The sequence below is a fragment of the Nomascus leucogenys genome, chromosome 1a, assembly GCF_006542625.1.
Source record: "Nomascus leucogenys isolate Asia chromosome 1a, Asia_NLE_v1, whole genome shotgun sequence".
Classification (NCBI taxonomy): Eukaryota; Metazoa; Chordata; class Mammalia; order Primates; family Hylobatidae; genus Nomascus; species Nomascus leucogenys.
The window spans coordinates 6078769-6103020 of record NC_044381.1 but is presented as its reverse complement, the minus strand read 5'-3'; the positions used below and the strand labels follow the sequence as shown (position 1 = coordinate 6103020).

Below are 24252 nucleotides of genomic sequence, written 5' to 3'. Positions count from 1 at the left end.
ATGCGTAATTTTCCTCTCTTGGAAAATCTATCTGTGATTATATATTTTCTTTTTAATGTACATAAACAAGTAAAAAACACAAGGAGAACTTCAGCTGTAGACCCTGCACTTTAACATTAGTAACTGCTAATGTAATTAATCTACCCACAAATTTTGGTGAATTTTTTTTTGCACATATAACAATAAAGATTACTACCACCACCTTAGGAGCTGATTAGAATAACACTTTATTTATTTATTTATTTCACCTATTTTTTTGAGACAGAGTCTCACTCTGTCGCCCAGACTGGAGTGCAGTGGTGCGATCTTGGCTCACTGCAACCTCTGCCTTCGGGTTCAAGTGATTCTCCTTCCTCAGCCTCCTGAGTAGCTGGGATGACAGGCGTGCACCACTAGGCCTGGCTAATTTTTGATATTTTTAGTAGAGACGCAGTTTAGCCATGTTGGCCAGGCTGTTCTTAAACTCCTGACTTCCAGTGAATCCACCCACCTTGGCCTCCCAAATAGCTGGTATTACAGGCATGAGCCACAGTGCCTGGCCTGCGTATTTTAATTCCATCTTTTGCTTATATTTTTAGTATTTAAACATTTGCATAGTCAAAGACATTAGTATACTAACAAGTAAGGGAAATTCTATTAGGTTAGATATTTTAAAACCTTTGAAAATTCATTTCTAAGTAATAGTTTGGTGCTATGTACCTTTAATAAATATAACATTAGAGCTTTCATATTCACAAACTGTCACTTGCAAGGACCGGGCAATCTAAAAATGCACAACTCTAAAGAAAAGGGAAAAAAATCTGCGTATTGAGCATATAAAAGGGAAGAACAAGTAACCTTCAGACAGAAGTGATATAAGGTGAAATAATGATGGCAAGGATTTGTTTTCTTCATATATTTTATTAGGAGAAAAACTACTGTAGGAGAGGGAAAATTGCTTCTGTGTACCCTTCGAGGTTTTTTGGCTGGTCTATGAATTAAATTGACATTAGACAGATTAAAAGGAGAAAAAACATTTAATTACTTGCATATGCACAGGAGTCCCACCAAAATATGAGACTCCAGGAAGCAGCCAGATGATTGAGACAGATACTATCTTAAGCTAGAGTAAGGAATAGGAATAAGGATTTGGGGGTACTGGGGAGTGGTAGAGATGAATTGTGGGAAGGCAGGAGGAGGAAATGTGTGGTGAATAAAGGTTACCTTGCTATGCAGATAAAAGTCTCTCCGGTGAGAAAAAGTTATCTATGAGTAACTCTCTTTCTGGCAAAGATAGATACATTTACTAATAAAAATGTCCTTTACCAATGGGAAATTATACTTTAAGCAGATGGGGAGGCGAAGTGCTTTTTCTGCATTGACTGGTTCTCAGTTTCTTTTAGCTCAAAATAATACATCCAAGTGGCATATTTTGGGATGACTTGTTCTGACCCCATCACTACTTGGTGGTAAAATGCTACCCAATATTGTAACATCATGTGGCGCTTTCTTTCAAAAAGTCTTTAAACATGATATAATTTCCTCAAAGCTTTATGATGTAAAATGAGGTATCTCAGATATGGACTTCTCCAGTGAGAGGATCCCAAAGGTTTTATACCACCATATTCTATTGTGGGTTGGGGTACAGTGGAGAAGAAATGCCAGGATGTTTGTAGCTTTATCAAATTGAAAACTTAGAGCATCTAATTATTACTCATTTAGAAATCAAATTCTTCTCTGTGGACTTCCTTCTCCAAGGAGATTCAAAGCACTTGCTACAAAAAAGGAAGATCACAGCTTGCTTCTCTGTTTTCCTTCCTCCAGGCAAAACCTTGTATCACTTGGTTGGCTTAACAGAATTAACTTCTCTCCTTGGATCGCTTGTCATTGTTTTTACGTAGTTCAGTAACTATTAAATACTTTTCATCTGTGATTAAAAACATATTGCTTCTGGAGTGTCCCTGGCATGCTGCAGTCCTATGACTGGGCAGCAGGTTTCTCACCTTCCTAAATCTGAGCAGCAAAGCACTGCTGGAGGGTAACCCACCCCTGATGTTTCTCCTTTGGGGGTTGCTGAGTGGTAAGTGCAGCTGCTGCCCTATCAGCTTTCCCAGAGTCACAAAGAGAAGCTCCCACTTGGAAGGGACCTTATTGATTGTCTGCTCCTGTTTTGCTGTCCATCCACTGATATCCTAATCTACCTGCTCTAGTCCTCAGTGTGGTTCAGGCTTTGCTCTACGCATCCATTTGGATGTGGGCACCAAGCTACAGAGTTCATATTTGCACAGATCTCGGCTATGTACTCCAAGTTCTATGCCTCCCCGTTCTAGTTTTGAAATAAAACGAAATAAGGAGAAGAAGAAAGTGACCAGCGTTCTCAGGGCTGCCTCAAAGCTAGAAATAGAGAAGAGGAGCAAGCTCACAAACGAAAGTCTGCTGAGCACAGCTGACACCAAGGGCAGCCAATGCCCCCTGTATCTTTATGTCTGTAAGTTCAGTGACCTGAGGGCAGCACCTGGGACAGCTGCTTGCAGTGTTCTTGCTTTCTCCTTTTTCCTGAGCCACAGTGCATGTGTTTAGGCAGATGCCTTCAAGCCACAAACCATTGCTTGCTTACTTGCTTGCTTCCTTCTTCCCTCTCTCCCATCTTCCCTCCCTTTTCTTCCTCCTTTTCTCCATTTCTTTCCTCCACCCTCCATGCCTTCTTTCTTTCTTTCCCTCCCTCCTTCCTTCCTTCCTGCCCTCTTTTCTTCCTTCTTTCAACAAATATTTGATGAACACCTATCTAAGGTGATTGGGATACAGAATTGAACTCAGTCACTGCTCATATACAGCTTACATTTAGTAGAAATGACATACAGTATTTAAAGAAATAGAAAGTGTAAATCGAGCTAAGTGCTATGATGAACACTAAAGCTGGATGTAGAGGTCGGGGAAGACCTGCCTTTGGAAAGAAGTATTTGAATAGAAGTGTGAATAAAGTGAGGGGAAAGCCATGTGCAAGATGAGGGTAGTAAGCACACTGACTTTGATCTTACCTGGAAGAAAGTCCATGAGCTCATGTCCTAATGGGTTGCCACTACTAGGCACGAGTAGCCTACAATCTGTTGCCACTAGTAGGAAGCTTACAATTTTGTTTTGTAGCCTTCACATTCATACTTACCACTAAAATATTTGCTCCCAGCATCAAAATTTACTCATAAGAGAAAATAAGTTTGGAAGTTAATTTAAACTTTTGGTTAAAACTGTGATTTTCAAAAATTCTGCTTTAGTAGAAGAACAGTCTTATGTTTGCCTTTATTGTTACTGTGAAGTATGAATGACATTGAAATGTATAATTTTAAGATGAGAATCGTTGATTCTTCAACTCACTGAAAATGAAGTGCCTAATTTTGATGAGATAAATTGTTCCAGTCTTTGTTGGAGTTGTAGATTTATCCATAGCTGGCTTCCATCTGTTACATTCAGATGATAATGATAAAATGCATCATTTCTACCCAGGCTTCCGGCACAGACTTGCTGGAAGACAAAACTATTTTCTGCTAGGTTTTTGCCCTTCTTAAAATGTCTTTATTTATTGTTTTTAAATGCCTTCTGGATATAAAGAGTCATTAAATGCAGTTCTAAAACTAACTTTCCATATGTGAAAATGTTTTATTTAAATTATTTTGTTGTGGCCGGACACAGTGGCTCACGCCTTTAATCCCAGCACTGTGCGAGGCTGATGTGGGCAGATCACCTGAGGTTAGGAGTTCGAGACCAGGCTGGCTAACATGGTGAAACCCCGTCTCTATTAAAAATACTAAAAATACAAAAATTAGTCATGTGTGGTGGTACATTTCTGCAGTGCCAGCTACTCGGGAGACTGAGGCAGGAGAATCACTTGAACCTGGGAGGTTGAGGTTGCAGTGAGCCGAGATCACACCATTGTACTCCAGCCTGGGCAACAGAGTGACACCCTCTCTCAGAAAATAAAAAAATAAAAAACAAATCATTTTGTTGTGTTCTTGTTAGTGTCCAAAATCCACTTGAGAGATTCTTTCAGAATTGTAAAGTATAATTAAAAGTGTTAGGTTTGCTGGGTGTGGTGATTCATGCCTGTAATCCCAGCACTTTGGGAGGCTGAGGCGGGCTGATCACCTCAGGTCAGGAGTTCGAGACCAGCCTGGCCAACGTGGTGAAACCCCGTCTCTACTAAAACTACAAAATTTAGCCTGGCATGGTGGCGGGCACCTGTAATCCCAGCTACTTGGGAGGCTAAGGCAGGAGAATCGCTTGAACCCGGGAGGTGGAGGTTGCAGTGAACCAAGATTGTGCCACATCATGCCAGTCTGGGCAACAGAGTGAGACTCTGTCTCAGAAAAAAAAAAAAAAGTGTTAGGTTAGAGGATGACCCCTAATGCATTTCTTAATGGTATCCAATCAAATAAAAAAAAAATCCACCTTTTTTTTGTCAATGTTTCCATGAAAATGCCTTGGAAAAATGAAAACTATGCAAATTAGGATTAAGAAACTACATCTTGATTTGGTTCTTTTTCCTATTTCAAGAGATAGGCTTCCAAGTTATTATGCTGTCCTATAGCTCAGAGGATAAAAGAAAATGCCAGATCAAGTAGTGAATAGAGATCATTATACAAAGGAATTTGCGCTGTTTAAAGATGTTCTTAAGTTTAATGCTTCCTTCACCTGCTCTTATATTACTTTCTACTACATGAGTCAATACTTTCTTATTTCATAATGAATGTTACTCTTATTTCTTAATGAGTCCTGCTCCATAATTCTGCAAAGTTATTTACATAAATGGTCAGAACTACTGTCCAGGATTTCAGTGACTTCAGAATTGAAGTCCAGAATTGAAGTACCAGTAATTCACTGAGTTGCTTGCTTGCCAATTATTGTAAATAAACTAATATCATGCCTCAGACTAATGATTCCATAGAGAAGATTCATTTTATAGTTTCATATATCTACATCATATATCAGTAACTTTACTCAAATCCAAATAAAAGCTTGTCAGCTTAATGTATTTGTGCATGAACTTAACTACCACTAGTTCTTGAATACTTCTCTTGAAAATTGTAAAACCCCAATTATATATTACACCTATTTGAAGATAATCTGTTTGAAGATAACCTTTAAGTTTTTTTTTTTTTTTTTTTTTTTTGCAAAGCCTTTTCACCACTAGGAAAATCTAAGTGTAGTATTTTGAGTGTAATGTTTCGTTGTCATAATGCCTTCTAATAAAATGTAAAACAAAAAAGTCGGAATCTTTCAAGATAGCTTGGGTAGCCTTGCTGCAAAGCCTTGCAGAATGGGGGCCCCTCTGCCCACTTCCCTCACCCTCATTGCCTTCCCTGAGGCTCCGTTGCAGTCAGCTTCACCATGGCTGGCTGTTTGGAAATAATTCACTGTAGTCTATCTCCGGCATAGGGAGATGGTCATTTCTAGAGATTCACCAACTGAAGGAGAATGTATCTCACTATAAGGTAAGAGCTTTTCTTCCCAGATCGTCAAACATCTGGGTATAGTTTTCAGTGTTCATTTCCATGAGGGCACAGATTTGTATTTGGTTGGCCTTTTTCTTATTGCCAATCTTAAAAATCTTTAAAACAGAAATCTATTCTCTTTGGAATCAACCCAGAAAAAATAGTAGCTTGACTTTAAATCAGCAAATGGTTAAATATTGTTAGAAAGAAATTACTTCATTCCTTGAGTTAGCTGATCCTGTTCCCAGCTTCTTTTAAAAAATAGAAACCTCAGCAAAAACTACAAACTAGTAAGAGAATTTCTGAATCCAAAAGATTGAAAATGAGCAGCACAGCTCATTTTCTTACCAATAGGTAAGAAAAAAATTAAGATTGTTATTTCTCTTGTTCTGTGATTCTCTTTGAGAAGGTCCATATTTGTTGCTGAGTAAAATGACTAATGTTGAGAGACCTTACTAAATTATAGAATAAACTTCTTTGAAAGGTATAGTAAGAAGAAATTACTGTTAGAATTATTTACACTTACCATATTGGGGTTTTACAGCATCATTTAACTGCTAGAGCTATTTTTTGAAACCCACATATTTCACAGTAAACATAGTAAAAAACCAACAAGACGTGTAGGAAATAGAAGACTTTTAAATGTATTTCATATTATTACGAGATGTTCATTTTTCCAACCAGCTATTTCTTGTTATTGTGTACATGGTAGGAGGAACAAAAAAGGATGTTTATCCTGACTTCACTCACTGAGGGAGAAAATAAAAATGGCAGGGTGAAGTCATCTTATTATAATGTTGCAGATAGTTTTTAACATCCAGAAATTTTGGCTGGGTGTGGTGGTTCATACCTGTAATCCCAGTACTTTGGGAGGCTGAGGCGGGTGGATCACCTGGGGTCAGAAGTTTGAGACCAGCCTGGCCAACATGGTGAAATCCTGTCTCTAATAAAAATAAAAAATTAGCCGGGCGTGGTGGCACACACCTGTAATCGCAGCTACTCAGGAGGCTGAGGCAGGAGAATCACTTGAACCTGGGAGGTGGAGGTTGCAGTGAGCTGAGACTGCGCCACTGCACTCCAGCCTGGGCAACAGAGTGAGACTCTGTCTCAAAAATAAATAATAATAATAAAATGAAATAAATTAAATAAATAAAAGTCAATCCAGAAATTTAAATAAAGTGGCATGCCAAAAATACTAATAATAGTTAATTTTTACTGAGTGCTTATTAAATGCCAGTTACTAGTCTGAACATTTTATGTATTCTCTTATTTTATGATCACCCAGTAAGGAGATCTAATTATTTATTTCCTTTTAATAGATGAGATAACTGAAGCCCAATGATGAAAAGCAGCTTGCCTGAGGTCACACAGCTAGTATATAGGGGAGTTCAGATTCAAACCAGGGAGCCTGACTACAGAACTGGAATGCTTATCTCCTCCTGCTTCAAATATTCATGAGACATATGCAAAAGCTGAGACATGCTAATGTGAGAATGTGAGTTAGCCTTAAGCAATTTGTTTTATGAATAACCATATTATAATTGCACAATAATGATACAGTGAATAGGAAGTGTTAGTAGAAGTTTTAAGATACAATTAAAGATAAGTTGTGGAAATAAAGAATACATTCCTCTGGGACTGATTGTCAATGGCAGTTCATTTATATCAATATACTAACCCTAAGCAATTAATCAGAATTATGATCATATCTTTATTGTGAACATCTATAACAACTTGACAAATACCCATTTATCCTAAAAGTACCTCTCTGGAGTAGTCCTGAGGAGACCAGATAATATAACTGCTGTTACAGCGTCTGAGATTTAAGTGGAAAAAAACCCAAAGGCACAGAAAACTCAATTTGTCCCAGTGTATTCAGCATGCTTAGCCTTGTTGCTGCCTCACACACTTTCCCCCTCTAGGTCTCATGGTACATATGTCAGAGCTCTAAGAGATGAGTTTAGTGTTGCCTAGGCCAGGCCAACTTCTCCCCTCTGTGCATCCTTGCAGCTAAGGAGATCAGCCTTGAATTGTTCAACTGAGAGGAACATGCCCATCCCTACTTCTGCATGGAAGGGTGAGGGAGGGGAGGTGCATCTAAATTACCTGCAGGGCTTTCCCAGCCAACACTCCTTCCCCTAATTCCTACAGAGAACCTAGTAAGTCACTAGCTTTGAGGTGTCTTGGCTTGCTAAAAGTTTAAGGACAGCTAAGTTAGACAAAGCATGAATACGACTGAACCTATCAGGATACCTGTGGGGCTGCCTGCTTTGTTTATTGGTTCATCCATGGAGAAGACCAAGAGCTAGCCTTACTCTTGCCTCAACCCCACAAACTCTGCCTTTTACTCTGGAGGACAGTCTCCAAAATGTGTGTCACTGATTACAGGGTGATATGGAGAAAGCAGAGTTCAGTCTACACCAGTTTATCACTGCTTCTGACCAAAGGCCAAAGATGTGGCCAATGTGATGTCATCTTTGTACCCAGAAGCACAGCTCATTACATATGACAAACAAATTTTATGGAATTTTCTGATATGAAATCAAAGTATGCTATCCTCAGGAGAAATATTGCGATAATCTAGGTGAAATTAGTGTTGCAGCAGGATGACTTTCTTTTCTTATCTTAGTTTTTATTTCCCCGGCAATGTTTTCAAGACATGTTGGCTGTTTTCTTTTCCACTCCAAGAAACCAAATGCCATAAACTGCAATTGGTTCAAAGATAAATAATCTTATTTTGACTTAGCACAAATCAAAACCATATCGCATCATATAAAGTTGCCTCAAATCAGTGATTTTTAGATAAAGTTAATGATGCTTTATGCACACACATGCATTTAACCATTTAAGTCAAGTTTTTAAAGTCTCGTGACCAACATCAATTCTGCAAAGTACTTTTCTGGCTATTGGGATGTGCTAGGTATCTTTTAATTGTTCTTAGAAAATCCTGCTGCTTTGATATTTAGGGTGGAGAGACCGAATAGTGCAAAAACAAACAAGAAACAAAACAAAAAAACAAGAAAACCCAAAACCAACCACTAATGTCCCCCTTATTATAATTTTCTGACAATTGAGAATTATGTTAGTAAATAGAACTTTTTTCTTTTTGAAGATTTAGTCATTTTGTGTTTTGAAGACATTTAAAAAATCCCCACTTGAGATATGAAAAGCAGCATAGCTGTAAACTTGACTTGGTATTGTTTTTCTTTGTTGGCTACACCTGGGTTTGCCTTTTTACCTATATTATCTCTAAGTCACACAACAGCCTTGCAAGGTAGGAGTGACTGGGTACATTGGGGAAGCTACAGGTTGGAGGAATGCCATGGTTGAGATCAGGCAACGATTACCTGAAGGAGCCTGAGTTAAAGATCTGGGTCTCTCTGGCTCCAAAGCCACTAACCCCAACTTGATTTGCTGAATTATCAAATGCCAAGGAGAATAAACATCATTTGTAGAGGAAAGGTGAGAATGATGTGATAGTGTTTGCATTCTGCCCTTGGACCCTGTGGGGACAGCCAAGGCGGGAAGGGCCTTCAGCCCCCACAGCCTGCCTCTTTGACTCTCTCTGCCTGAGACCACTCTGGCCTCTCCTGTGATCTTTCAAATTTTGAAACTGGTCCAGCTGGAGGCTATCTTGATAAATTCTGATAAAAGTGTCACATGTCTAGGTCTTCCTCTGGGAGTTTTGTGGTTTTTCAGGTCTAATTTTACATGGAGAAAGGCAAATATACACACACACACACACACACACACACACGCACACTCACACACAAGAACTGAATTAGTCATAGAGTTGAGAATTGCTGGTATTTTAAGCAAAAATACCCTCCCATCCTGAAGCAGATCAGGTTTGGTATCTGGATTTTAGAACCTTCTAGATGGCCTGCATTGGTTCCTCTGACTCCACTAGATTTCTTCAGTGACTGTCTGACCCCAGTGGCACCTTCCTGGTGCTTCTGGACATGATGTACCAACCTTCCTGGGTATTCTTCATTTCAGGCCCCTGGAAATCACACTCTTGTTCCTCACTCCTGCTTGATATTTCTCCTGGCAGTTCAGGTTTCCTAATGTGCTTTCTGGCTGGGAGTTCCCACAGGTGCTGTCCTTCAATGAAGGTCCGTTTCACGTACTATGAAGCTGGTTTCGCTACTTTATCTTTATAATGGCCTTCAGTCATTAGGGAGAATGCCATTTTATCCTGGAGTGCAGGCCAACAAACTCCTATCTCTTCCTGTTTTCTTCTTGAACTTATTTTGGGTCGCCTAGAAAATTCCTAACCCCTTCTGAGAGCTTTCAGTGAATGATTTGCAAAGCAGAGAAGATGAGCATGTCTAGGACTAAGCAATTGGGGTCTTCCTAGATCAGTTACTCCTCTCTGCCCACCTCCCCAGGTTTTCTCTGATGACTCATTATCCAGATGGTACTGGAGGAAATGGAAAGTCTTTCAAAAGTATTTTAATGATCCCCTCAAAGCACATGGCATTTTTTACATACCCTGACAGGTGGGGGCTGACCTGGCACTATCAGCTAGACCGTCATGTTCTCCTGCAGAACATAAACAATTTCATAGATCAGCACCATCAGACAAGACCATGCTGTGACTGTGATGAACAAAGACATAAAACAAGACCATTCTGTAATCATGCCAGACACTGACAACCACATGAACGTTGTCAAAACCACAGAAATGACCAAGCATCCCCCCTGCCGATTAATAGCAGTGCTGTGGCAGCCTTACTATTTTTCACTGTTGCCTGCTTTTTTCCTCCGGCTTCTAAGTAAATCTTAAGATATCCCATCATAGAACTATGTCCACTTGCTGACAGCATCCAATCCAGATAATCTTTGAGCCTTCCCCCAAATATCTAACACAAGTCCATGTCCTATGTTAAGTCCTCTCTAATACCTGCTTACTGAGACACCCCACAGTTCCCCATGGTACATGTCTTCTTCATTGCACAAGTCAATAAGCCAACTTTATCAACTGTAGGTATGTTCCTGGTACCTTCAGCTGGAGGACGTTGTCAGTATCATGACAATATCATAAATACCGAATACTTATTTAGCACTTGCCATGTGCCAGGTGCTGTTGTAAGTTCTTTGCATATATTAACACCTTTAATCTTTGTAACAAATTATGACATTGACACTTATTATTCCCACTTTGTAGACGAGGAAACTGAAGCACAGAGAGGTTAAGTGGAAGTCCTGTTTCTCCAAAGAGGGACATTTCATCACAAGTTCTAGCAGAAATTACAGAACAGGCCAAGAGAACACTTCATTTCTCCATGACCTTTAGGACCATGGTGACTGAGGGCTAGGCTCATGCCCTTGGGCTATTCCAAATGGGGAGAAGTTCCTCTCTACTTGCTCATTTTAAGTCAAAACCTCAAGGGCTGGGGAAAGAGTGAAAGAGTAGGCCAGTTTGTGAAGACTTGTTATTTTCTTCAATGCAGAAATATGATCTCTTGGCAAGAACAGTGAGTTTATATAGATTTTTATGTATCATCTGCATATATCCTATGATGTTTATCGAGTGACAGGCAGAATTTTAGATGTTTACTAATGAATGACAAGCTTGCAATATCTCAGTGCTATTTCACCCAATTTCTCAGCAACTTTTGACACAGCTGATCTCTCCCTCCTTGAAAAACATTCCTCAGTTGTTTCTGGGAAACCACACTTGCAGGCTGTCTCCCTGTCTCCCTGACTGTGCTGTCTCAGTCTCCTTTGCCTCCTCTTCTCCCTGACTGTTACATATTCCTGGAGTGGCTGTGGCTCAGATTGCCATTGTCTTCTTTTCACCATCTATACTCGCTTCCTGGGGCATCTCATCCAGTCTCATAATTTCAAATAACACCTGCATAACTGATGCCTTCAAATTAATATTTCTAACCCAGAATTTGGCCATAACTACAGACTGCTATACCAAACTGCCTGCTTGACACATCATGTCACCTATATCCAGTCCATCAGAAAATCATTTCAGCTTCCAATTCCAAATATATCTAGAATCCAACCACTTCTCACAATTTCCACTGGTGTCACTCTACCCCAGACCCCTGTTTGTTGCCTGGATTAGTGCTATAGCCTCCTAACTGCTCTCCCTGTTGTTACCCTTGCCCCTCTACAATATCTCCGTCCTTTCTTCTTATGTTAAAGTATAACATAGATATAGTGATGTGCACAAATCTTAAGAGTACAGCTTGATTTCTACAGATGTTTATTCCTGTGTACTTAACACCCAGATCAAAAAACAGATCATTCCCACCCCCCCAGGAGGCTTCCTCCCACCTCTCTCAGTGCTAAATGTCACCACTCTCTAGACTTCTATCCCCGTAAATTAATTTTGCCTATTAAACCTCCTTATATATGGGACTATATCGTATGTACTTTATTATGTCTGTTTTCTTAATTCAACATTACATCTGTGAAATTCATCTACATTGTTGCTTGTAGAAGTAATACATTATTTTTTCCATGTTTTATAGTATCCCATTATATGAATACACCATAATTATCCATCCTACTGTTGATGGTCATGTGGATTAATTCCAGTTTGAGTCTATTATGACAATTGCTGCTATGAATTGAAAACATGTTCATTCCTCTTGGGTACTCAATATTCTTAAAACAGAGGTCAGATGGTCCTGTTGAAATGTCAAATTTCATAATTTGTTGATCCAAACCCTCCAGTAGCATTCCGTCTTTTTCAGAGTAAAAGCTAGAGTTCTGGCAAAGGCTTACGAGACCCTATACTCTTGTATTCTAATATGGTCCACTTTCTAAAAGCATTGACATTGGAGCTCCTTAGAAGTAGAAAATCACCTGTCCCTCCTAGGTCTACATAAACAGAACCTGCTTTGAGCAAATCCCCCAGGTGATTCACATGCACGTTAAAGTTTGAGGAGCTCTGCCCTTGGCAGTCTGTCCCTTTGCCATCACCCTTCCAACCTCGTCTTCTGCCACTTTGTCCCTTGCTCACTCCATGCTGTCCACATGGGTCACTTTGCTGTTTCTTAAACACCCCAGGCATTTCATATTTGAGGGGTTGTCTGGGCAAGACCTGGTGAGCAGTTTCCTCTCCTGACCCAGTCATAGGGTTCCTGTGTGACCTTAATTTTATGGTATGGTTTCTAACTTTTTATGCCCATAATGAATGAACTCAGAGGATAATTATGGGTGATGGACATGGGATGACTAACAGCAGGTAGCAGTGATGGGAGGTGGGGGAAAGGGAGCAGGTGGGATGAACAGAAACAGATGTCAGAAGGAAAAGATGAAGGCCAGAGTGAGGTTGAGAGCTCCCCCGGGGCAGGAGCAGAGTCACATTTCTCTTTGGCCCCTATAGTGCCTGTGTTGATTATATGACCTCTTTAATTGAGGCCAGAATTGCTCAACCACAACACTATTGACATTTGGAAGTGAAAATTATTTTGTTGTGTGTGTGGGGGGGGGCCCTGCCTATCATACGATGTTCAGCAGCATCCTTGGCCTCTACCCACTAGATGCCAGTAGCATACGTCAATTGTGACAATCATAAGTGTCCCCAGACACTGCCAAATATCCCCTGGGAGGCAAAATCATGCCTGGTTGAGAACCACTACTTTGAGACTAAAATATCCTAAAGGTATCAGGGAATTACCTGTGCTTAAGTTCTTGACCACTGCTGGGCTTTGGTGGGCTGAGATTTTTACCCTGCATGCAGGCCAGCAAGTCAGCCTGCCATAGTTTCACGGATGCTGGTGGAAGACACATGACTCCTGGGTCAGAGAAAAAGGACTTATTACTGACGTCAATGGTAACATCCAGTGTATTCGCATTTTCTTGCATCTGTTCTCTTTGTCTTCAGGTCCCACAGGAGCTATGTGATCAGGGCCAGGAGATACTAGATATGGCAGTGGATTGCATTACATGAGATGAAGTCTGACATAAGGAATCCAAATCCAAATATAAACAACCAACATTTATTGACCCATAACTGTGTGCTTTTACTAAAATAATGCTAATGGGCAATAAGCATGCCTTTCCTTTTCTCTTGAGAGAGACACCATCTCTGTCTTCCAAGGGTTTTGCTATATAAACATCCTAGGAAATATATTCTGGAGGAACCACTGTCAGTGTCTTTGCTCGAAAGGCATACAGGGATGTGGGAGATCCATGGAGAATTGCCTCTCAGAGATAGACCACAAATTTTGGCTGCTTTCCTTTCCTTTCCACCATCCTCTCTGTCTTGGGGGTTCCTCCTTACTCATGAGACTTCACACAGCAGACCCTGTTCTTCCTTACTTTTTCCAAAACACACAGGTACTGAAGAGTGGCAAGTATGTGAGCCACTGGGAAAGGAAACTGAGAAGGAAATGATTGCTTCTCCTCCATTCCCTGGCTCAATAAATGGCACACCTGTATCCACTAACTCTAAGATCCCCAACCCCTGGGCCACGGACTGGTACTGGTCAGTGGCCCATTAGGAACCCGACTGCCCAGCAGGAGGTGAGCAGCAGTGAGTGAGCATTACCACCCGAGCTCCACCTCCTGCCAGATCAAGGGCAGTATTAGATTCTCATAGGAGTGTGAACCCTGTTGTGAACCGTGCATGTGAGGGATCTAGGTTGCATGCTCCTTATGAGAATCTAATACCTGATGACCTGTCACTGTCTCCCATCACCCCCAGATGGGACCATCTAGTTGAAGGAAAACAAGCTCAGAGCTCTCACTGATTCTATATTATGGCGAGTTGTATAATTATTTCATTATATATTACAATGTAATAATAATAGAAATAAAGTACACCATAAATGTAATGCACTTGAATCATCCTGAAACCATCGCCCAACCTGGTCCATGGAAAAATTGTTTTCCATGAAGCTGGTCCCTGGTGCCAAAAAAGTTGGGGACCACTGCGCTTGCTGATCCAGCTAGCAGCTGAGGAGCGTGTTTGTTTCCTAGAGCTGCCTCAACAAATGTGCTAGTTTTAAGCAACTGAAGATGATTATTTCACAGTTCTAGAGGCCAGAAGTCTGAATCGAGGTGTGTCAGCAAGCCCACCGTCTCTCTGAAGGCTCTAGGGGAGAATCCTTCTTTGCCTGTTGCAGCTTCCAGTGGCTCCAGGCATTCCTTGGCTTGTGGCTGCATTGCTCCAATCTCTGCCTGCATCTTTACACGGCCTTCTCCACCTGGCCTCTCTACTCTGTATGTCTTTTATAAGGACATTTGTCATTGGATTTAGAGCCTACTTGGGTAATCTAAAGTGATCTCATCTTAATATCCTTAATTATATCCCCAAAGACTTCCAAATAAGGTCACATTCTTAGGTTTCTGGAGTTAGGATGTGGACTTACCTTTTAGGGGCCACCATTTAACTCACTGTAGGAAGTCAACCCCTACTCTTCCCTTCCTTCTCTACCCACATTCAGGTTCCCACAGTTCTTACTGATTCTATGTCCTTTGGTGCCCATCTACTTCTTTCTGTGCCATCCTACTTCAAGGCAACATCAGTACCTGCCTGTCTGAAGTGGACACTTCCCTAGTGGGTCTGCCTGTGTTCAGTCCTGTTCCCCTCTATTCCTCACAGGGTGGCCAGAGGGCATTTAAAATGCAAATCTGATCATGTCACTGTTCTGTTTCAGTGACTTTGTGGCTGACTCCTGTGTCTCTTTGACATACTCCATCATCATTATTATTATTTTAGCATCTCTTGACTTTCTGGCACTATAAGATGCTGTAGGCTTCTCTTACATATTTCTTGCCCTAGTCCTAGGCCAGCTATTTCTCTAAGGAGCCCTGGTTTATTTTTATTTTTTTTTGGAGAGTAGAAATCATGTGTGGGTGTTTCTGGGTGTTAGGTATGCTTCTTTGCAAGGGGTTGCTATTGCCTCTGTGCTCTGTCAGTGGACAGAGCTGAGAAAATGTATGTACTTACACTAAGCCATGAATGCCTAATCTATGCGTGCATATAGATATGCATATCTATAATTTCATCCTTGTCTATCTCTATATCAAGCACTAAGCATTAGTTCATATTGATGTCATTGGCTTTAATCCAGTACCACATGGTTCATTCTAGTCTTTTCCTCTTACTTGTTTGTGATCTCCCTGTTTAATAATAAGAAACCTGGCTTCCACCATCTTCTGTCAATTGTTGCTCATCTCCAGTAGACATGTAAAGTAGTTTCAGAATTGTTAATCTGTAACTTGTGAGAGACAGTTTTACTCACTAGAGTACAGTGTTTGTGTATAGTTCTTTCGGTCTTTAGTTTTACAGTTTTTAGTCAAAATACCATTTTCCAAAGATAGATCAGTTCTTTTCCCCGAACCCTTCATTGACATTGTGCCACACATTTGTAGTACAGTCAGATTATTTTGTCACGGTCCCCATTCCATCTTGTGCATCCCTTGCCCTTTTGGCTGATTTGTAAAATTTGTATGCACTAAGGTTCACTCTGTGCTGTAAAGTTTTATGAGTTTTGACAAATGCAGAGTGTCATGTATCCACCACGATAGTACGATACAGATTAACTCTATCACCCTGAAAGCCCCTCTGCTCACAATCTTTTGAGAGTTCCCAGGTAATCTCTTTCAGACTGATATCTCAGGTTGATCTTTCGTGGGAAAAAAACATAAGCTATGAGTCTTTCATTTCAGGCGATGGTTCTCAGTCCCGGCTGCACGTGAGAACTATCTGGAAACCTTTAGAAAATATGGATGCCTGATTTTACCTCCAGATCCTGACTTAATTGATCCCACCTGGTTTAGTTGGTCAGGGATGTATATCTGGGTACTAGACCTTTGAAAAGCTCCCCAAATACTCATGTTGTGCAGCAAAGGTTTAGAACCACTCAGGACTCCTCTATTTCTTGTTTGCTGCGTTTTGATAAAAACACAAATAATTAATTGCTGTATTTACATCACTTTGGGGGATATGATGAATCAGTATGCAAGTTTTGTAAATAAGTAATGTAGCAAGGATGAATTTCACACACTAAATAATCTTGTGCAAAAACACATCTATTTTTTATCTCTAATTGAACTCAGAATGAACCTCAATTTCTCTTGGTGACAGCAAATTTAATTTTGACAAGTCAAAGTTACTCAATTACTTCTAGTTTAAAACTCGGTTCTTTGGGAGAAAATAGTTGAATTCAGCTTTCCTCCTGCCCTTCTCCGTTCATCTTTTCCCTGGTATGACCTAGGCTTGGGTCCAGGTGATCTCAGGTGGCACCAGCATCAGGGAAGGCACATCTAGCCAGATGCATTTGGGGATCCCCAGACAGAGAATTATGGCCCTGCTTCCTATGGAGAATGTTGGGAGGGAGCAGGTACTGCAGAGCATAAATGGTTTCAGACCTCACAGAGAGCACGCCTAAGAGAGGCCACTTCCATCTGCCTCAGCGGCCAAGGGGTGTGAAGAAAGTCTGCAAGGTTCTCACATCAGCTGGAGAGGGCCAGAGAAGGTAGCTGCAGATTGAGAGCAGGTGGCCTACCAGAGTCCATAACCTTGGGCCAGGGGACCCCATAACACACACTTGGGAGTGAATGTAAGCCAGTGGCTGAGTGGGGAAGGCCACTGGATCCCAGAGGATCAGTAGCACCTGAGAGTATGGCGATGATGGTTACGCCAGCCTGGAACATGGCCACATGCCCTTAGGGAACATCATGTGGCGCTGTCCAGGTTGATTGAACAGAAAACAAAGCAGAAAACCACTCTCGGGTGCTGCTGATCCTCTGGGATCCAGTGGCCTTCCCCACCCAGCCACTGACTTATGTTCACTCCCCAAGTGTCTGTTATGGGGTCCCCTGGCTCTGGGTTTTGGACTTGTTGGTAGTCCCCCTGCTCTCAATCCATAGCTACCTTCTGTGCCCCTCTCCAGCCAATGTGAGAATCTTGCAGACTTCCTCTCACACCGCTTGGCTGCTGAGGGAGATGGAAGTGGCCTCTCTTAGGTGTGCTCTCTGCAAGGTCTGCCCTGAAACCACTTCTGCTCTGCTGTAGCTGCTCCCTCCCAGAATTCTCCGCAGGAAGCAAGGCCACAAGTCTTCTCTGTTTAGGGATTCCCAAACCCATCTGAGGCTTCCGTCATATCTTCTGGTGATTTAACCTCCCAAATAGGCCAAGGAGCCAAGCCCCATCTTTACATCTAAACTATCATTTGCCCCTCCCAGCTACTCCCCTCAGTAGAAAGAGGGCATGGAGGGAAAACTAAATCACATTATTATTCCTTCCTCTCCTCTTCCTTGCATCATGAACTCCCTGTGTATTGCCCTCTAGCTTGGCTAATGACATGTAGTGCCAAGATTTTAGAATTAAAACATCAACAACAACAACGCCAACAACACTTTTCTCTGTCAAGAATATAACTCTCTTCAAATAATGGGCTTGGATTTACAGACAGTTGCTTCTCCTGAGTATTTTCTAAAAATCCATTTAGAGATTCAGTTTCCTTCTGTGTTCTGAGCCATCTGCCTTCTGTTCAAAGCAGTGAAAGGCACTGAACAAAGTGGTGAAGAACTTGAGGCGAGAAAAATGTGGCAAAGAAAAATCTCTATAGAGGTCTCAAAACAACACCCATCTACTATCATATTGTGGTGTGATATGGAGCAAATAAATACTCCAAATAAATTTCAATTTGGAGTGGATTTGGAAGGCAGATTTCCATGCAAGTGGAAATATAAAGGCCAATAAGATGTATCTACATTTAAAGACCCATAGATCTTTCCACACATGCAATAGGAAAAGCTGGACATTTATTTGAGGCTTGGCTAAAGCTCCAGACCACAGGCAGTCAAGACCTCAGGGTGTAAAAATGGAATATTGATATTTATTCTGTATTTATTCCAGGAAGATTTCACTGCCAAGGTGACAGTTGGTGAGAGCTGTCCAAAGGAACTTTAGTCAAAGTCTGTTGAGATTTTTTTGAAAAAACATGAATTAAAGCAATTGAAGAATGAATCCACTGGAAAAACAGATCATTAACTATTTGTTCAGATTCCAAAGATGAGTAACTTTACTTTGTCTTTTGTTTTGTCCTCAGCTGGAAAGGCAGCTCATCATGCAGAGTGAAATGAGAGAAAGACAAATGGCCATGCAGATCGCATGGTCTCGGGAATTCCTCAAATATTTTGGAACTTTTTTTGGCCTTGCAGCCATCTCTTTAACAGCTGGGTATGTTTGCTATTTAACATTTTCTTCAATCATTTACTTCTTTTTGTGTTTTCCGCTACCATTTTATTATGAAGTTGGCCAGAATAAGAATTTGGTCCAAATAGTGTATGTAAGCAGAGTAACCTATTAACCTTAGTCCTTGGGGGTAACTCTGTGAAAGCAAGGCAGTAACAGTTAATTTAGTTTCCTAGGTTGCTTCTGTCTTTTTCTCTACTTTATTAGTTAGAGAGAGAGAGCACCGACTTGACACCAAGAAGGCCTCTATATGTTTATCTCAACAATCCCTTAGTGGTAGATACCAATCCTTACTCATTTTAAAAACAAGGAACCTGAGCTTCAAAGTCAAATAAAGATGAGCAAGTCACAGACCTTGCCCTTGAGAACCGCAGAATCTGGTTAGGGGTATTGGGTAAGGAAATCTCATTTCCATAGAATTATCAAATGTATTAAGTAACTTCTGAAGGAAAAGGCATTCTTCCAAAAAGCAGGTATTTTTTTTTCTTTAAGTATACAGATATGTCTTTACAGGTTATTTTTCGTTATTGGTTCTTTTTTTAATTCTTGAAACAGAGCCATTAAAAAAAAGAAGCCAGCCTTCCTGGTCCCGATTGTTCCATTAAGCTTTATCCTCACCTACCAGTATGACTTGGGCTATGGAACCCTTTTAGAAAGAATGAAAGGTAAGTCTTTGATAAACTAGAGTTTCTATTTGCTGATTTATTTTCCAGTTCAAGGATCCCTGCCTTAGGAAGCTTTGACTTATAAAGATTCTGACAAGACTCTCTCTTTGAACCTCCAATGACCAACATTTCTGCTCCCTTTCACACAGTGGTGTCCTAGAGCCAGCTCATACCAGCTCACAAGAACCAATCGCTACATTTTCAGAGATTGTGTAAGCTGGTTGTTAAACATAGTCACTTAATGTACTAAAACTTATATAAACTTGCAATAAATAAAGTACAGCAAATAAATAATATTAAATTGTGTTTAAAACAAAGGTAATAAGTAGAACTCATCTGTTTCTAAATATTTACTATTGTCCATACTCTTTGGTTATTTATAGCTATTGTATCTATGTGATAGAAATGCAGATGTAATACACAGACAAAACAAAATACAGCTACAGTCCAGTTTCAGTGACATCCCCTTGTTAGCCTGAAGTTGGTCTTGGTGGGAATATTTACACAATGGAAATCTGTGGTCCAAATCAAGGCTTGACTTCTTATTTTGTTGATTGTCTAGACCAGGGGTTGAAAAATGATGGCCTGAGGCTGGCCACCTGTTTTCAAAAATAAAGTTTTATTGGAACACATGCATGCTCATTCATTTATGTATTGTCTGTGGCTGCCTTCCCATTACCATGACAGAGCCATCCTTGAAACAGAAACATATCAGTCCACAAGCCTATAATATTTACCGTCTGGCCCTTTAAGACAGTTTGCCAACCTATGGTCTAGTTTTTAAAAATTGATGAAGAAAACGCTAATAATGCAGATGAAGCTTAAAAGTGTGCTTTGTCTGTAACTATTACATTGTAAGTAGCATAAAAGTTGGTGAAATATTCTTCTAGTATTGAAAAACTATTATCCAGTTCAGCAAATAAGTTGTTTACATCATTCTCAAATAAATGAAGTCCCAACATTTGTCTTGAAGGAAACGATTCGTTGTTTCACTTTTGTCCTACTCATTAGTGTAAATGGAAACACCAAGCATCATCCATTATCCTCTCTCATCAGCTGCAACGTAGGCTGGCTACGGATTCAAGCATTCCGTAAAAATCAATGAAAGCATTCTGTGAGAATCAATTTGCTATGTGGAATTTCATGTACATTTGATTATGATACATATTTTTATGTATAATGAACATGTATAACATGTATAATAAACATACATATTATACATTTATATACATTTTATTTTCAGAGAACTAGTTCGTAAATATTCACCAGCACACTGCTGCTGTCACAGAATCCTGATTTTTATTGCCCTGGAATTTGACACAGCTGGCACAGAAATTTAATAGGACAGTTTTGTGGGAATTTCCTGTTTAAAAAAAAGTCAAATTCATCAGAAAACTTACCACATTAGACAATGTAGATTATAGTTTTTTTTCCATGTTAATAGTAATGACCCTAAAATATACAATCCCTATTCGACTGAGTTTATCATCAGCCATTCTTTTAACACATGATGAAAATTTACCAACTGGAAGAAAGGCTCTCTCACGTGGCAAACATCTAGTCTGTCATCAATGGCCAACCTAATTACATATAATTTTATAATGAATTTTACTTGCTATTTGAGACAGACGTAAAAAAATAAGATATTTGCAGATTATTGAAATGCTCTTATAATTTGAAAACTATGGTCTGTTCTGTTGGGTTTGGAGTACAATTAATAGTGTGTTAAAAGAAGGCCAGGTGCAGTGGCTCACACCTGTAATCCCAGCACTTTGGGAGGTCAAGGCAGGCAGATCGCTTGAGTTTGAGACCAGCCTGTCCAAACATGGTGAAATCCTGTCTCTATGAAAAATACAAAAAATTAGCCGGTGTACACCACCTGTAGTCCCAGCTACTCAGGAGGCTGAGGCACAAGAATCACTTGAACCCAGGAGGCAGAGGCTGCAGTGAGCTGAGATTGTGCCACTGAACTCCAGCCTAGGCGACAGAGCTAGACACTGTCTCAAAAAAATAAAATAGTGTGTTAAAAGAGGAGTACTCACAGAAAGTGTTACCTTTTAATCCCAGGGGAGGCTTATGAAATGTAAACATGTAATACAGTTTTTTAAAATGTGCTGAGTAGTCTTCAACAGTAAAACCTGGCAAATGTCACTGGGCCCAAGAAATTACTGCGTTGTGTAGCTCTTTCAAAGAGGAATTGTTTATAAAGATGTGTATATATGTATATTTGTAAGTATACAGACTAAAGAACATTTAATATTATTTTAAGTGTTTACAAGTAATGTCAGGTTGAAGATTAGCTTTTCTGAAAAATTAGAATTTGTAGTAAACTTTACTTTCTCTCTTGTCACTTATATTAAAGGACAATGGGAAAGACTATATGTGGTTTCTCTACCCAAATCCCTACAAACAGAATTAATACTAATCCTGACTTTGGTTCAAGGGAAAAAATTACTTGTCTTGATGCTCTTTCTCTTCTACATGTCAAAAATACAACCTGTAGCTCCTGATTTATTTATGAGTTTTCAGAATTCATCACTGTGTTTCCTCTGGGAAGTATATTACTTCTCCTGAGGAAAATATTTAAGTATGAGACTGGGGACTTGGCTCATACGGTGTTAGAGCCTGTCAAGGAATGTAGCAATCAGGCTTTGTCACAAATTGCTGATGACCCCTTTGTCACCTTGTGTATTTCTGTACTTTATTTAAGGTGAAGCTGAGGACATACTGGAAACAGAAAAGAGTAAATTGCAGCTGCCAAGAGGAATGATCACTTTTGAAAGCATTGAAAAAGCCAGAAAGGAACAGAGTAAATTTTTCATAGACAAATGAAATCATGTTTACCAATCAAATCTCAAAGCACAGAATTAGTGACTTGAATCATGGTTTTTACAGTTTTTTAAATGCTCAAGATTTTGATATTATATATTTTATTTCAAAATATTAAAATGCAAGATGAGTTTTGAGCTATTTTAAAATAAAATTTATAGCATTCAACACAAAATCATGGAGGTGCTCTAAATAACTTTCAGATTTCCTCTCTCTGTGTGCATTACCAATATGTAAGTGTAAAATTAATAAATTGTTTTGAATTCCTGGAAGCAAATGCCCAGCTGCTCTAACTTCTCTGTCACACATACTTCCCATACCACATTCCATTTCCACAGGTGCTTCTGTATTTTGGATTTGTCAATTGTGTCCTGCCCCTCCATGACAGAAAACAGTATTGTTTGACTAACATATATACTGCATTTACTATGACTGGCACTGTTCTGAGTGTTTTGTACAAATTCTTGTAATCATCCCAATAATTTTATGAAGCAGGAATCATAAATGTGGAAACTGAAGCACAGATAAGCAGCTTGAACAAAGGCAGAAGCATGCAAGCCAAATCCAAGAAGTTGCTGCAGGTCATCCAATTTGGCTGGGCCAAAGCCATACTTGGCCAGGGCTTGGATTTGAACAAGTTTGGCTCCAGTGGCTGTGCTCTAAAAGGCCTTGACAAGGCCTTAACTGATGCTTAACCTGAAAAGAAAAGCTGTAAAAGGGAAAAGGTAACAACATTCAAATAATGACTCAGGGCATAGTTGCTAGAGAGGTGGAAACAAGAGAAAGGTAGATTTGGATGACTGCCTTTTTATTTAGACTCACTGGGAAAACTCCTCGTAATATACTCCTATATATAAGTATTTCTTCAGATGCGAACCCTACATATAATATGCTCATTCCAAAGAGATTTATTGATACTACAACAGTGCCAGGCACTGTTGTAGACACTAGAGCTACATCAGTGAATAAGTAGACAATGTCCTGTATCCTGGGCAGAGGAATATGTTCTAGTGAGGGGGGGGAGAATTGGGGCGGGCAACAAATTAACATCAAGATAAACAAGATCATTTCTTTTTTTTATTATTATTATACTTTAGGGTTTTAGGGTACATGTGCACAATGTGCAGGTTTGTTACATATATATCCATGTGCCATGTTGATTTCCTGCACCCATTAACTCGTCATTTAGCATTAGGTGTATCTCCTAATGCTGTCCCTCCCCCCTCCCCCCACCCCACAACAGTCCCCAGAGTGTGATGTTCCCCTTCCTGTGTCCATGAGTTCTCATTGTTCAATTCCCACCTATGAGAGAGAACATGCGGTGTTTGGTTTTTTGTCCTTGCGATAGTTTACTGAGAATGATGTTTTCCAGTTTCATCCATGTCCCTACAAAGGACACGAACTCATCATTTTTTATGGCTGCATAGTATTCCATGGTGTATATGTGCCACATTTTCTTAATCCAGTCTATCGTTGTTGGACATTTGGTTTGGTTCCAACTCTTTGCTATTGTGAATAGTGCCGCAATAAACATACGTGTGCATGTGTCTTTATAGCAGCATGATTTATAGTCCTTTGGGTATATACCCAGTAATGGGATGGCTGGGTCAAATGGTATTTCTAGTTCGAGATCCCTGAGGAATCGCCACACTGACTTCCACAATGGTTGAACTAGTTTACAGTCCCACCAACAGTGTAAAAGTGTTCCTATTTCTCCACATGTTGTTTCCTGATTTTTTAATGATGGCCATTCTAACTGGTGTGAGATGGTATCTCACTGTGGTTTTGATTTGCATTTCTCTGATGGCCAGTGATGATGAGCATTTCTTCATGTGTTTTCTGGCTGCATAAATGTCTTCTTTTGAGAAGTGTCTGTTCATGTCCTCTGCCCACTTTTTGATGGGGTTGTTTGTTTTTTTCTTGTTAATTTGTTTGAGTTCATTATAGATTCTGGATATTAGCCCTTTGTCAGATGAGTAGGTTGCAAAAATTTTCTCCCATTCTGTAGGTTGCCTGTTCATTCTGATGATAGTTTCTTTTGCTGTGCAGAAGCTCTTTAGTTTAATGAGATCCCATTTGTCGATTTTGGCTTTTGTTGCCATTGCTTTTGGTGTTT

At 40.0% G+C, this 24252-nt stretch overlaps 1 protein-coding gene across 2 annotated transcripts in view; it reads left to right on the top strand.

The window, feature by feature from the left end:
- Nucleotides 1–22413, top strand: part of PLGRKT (plasminogen receptor with a C-terminal lysine) — a 258459-nt gene extending 236046 nt beyond the window's left edge. For both annotated transcript variants that reach the window (XM_012500745.1, XM_003273828.2), the window contains 3 exons: nucleotides 18497–18627; nucleotides 19198–19307; nucleotides 22018–22413. In XM_012500745.1, the coding sequence (XP_012356199.1) occupies nucleotides 18497–18627; nucleotides 19198–19307; nucleotides 22018–22139 (363 nt within the window). In that variant the 3' untranslated portion in view covers nucleotides 22140–22413. The remainder of the gene's footprint in view (nucleotides 1–18496; nucleotides 18628–19197; nucleotides 19308–22017) is intronic.
- The last annotated feature ends 1839 nt before the right edge of the window (nucleotides 22414–24252 follow it).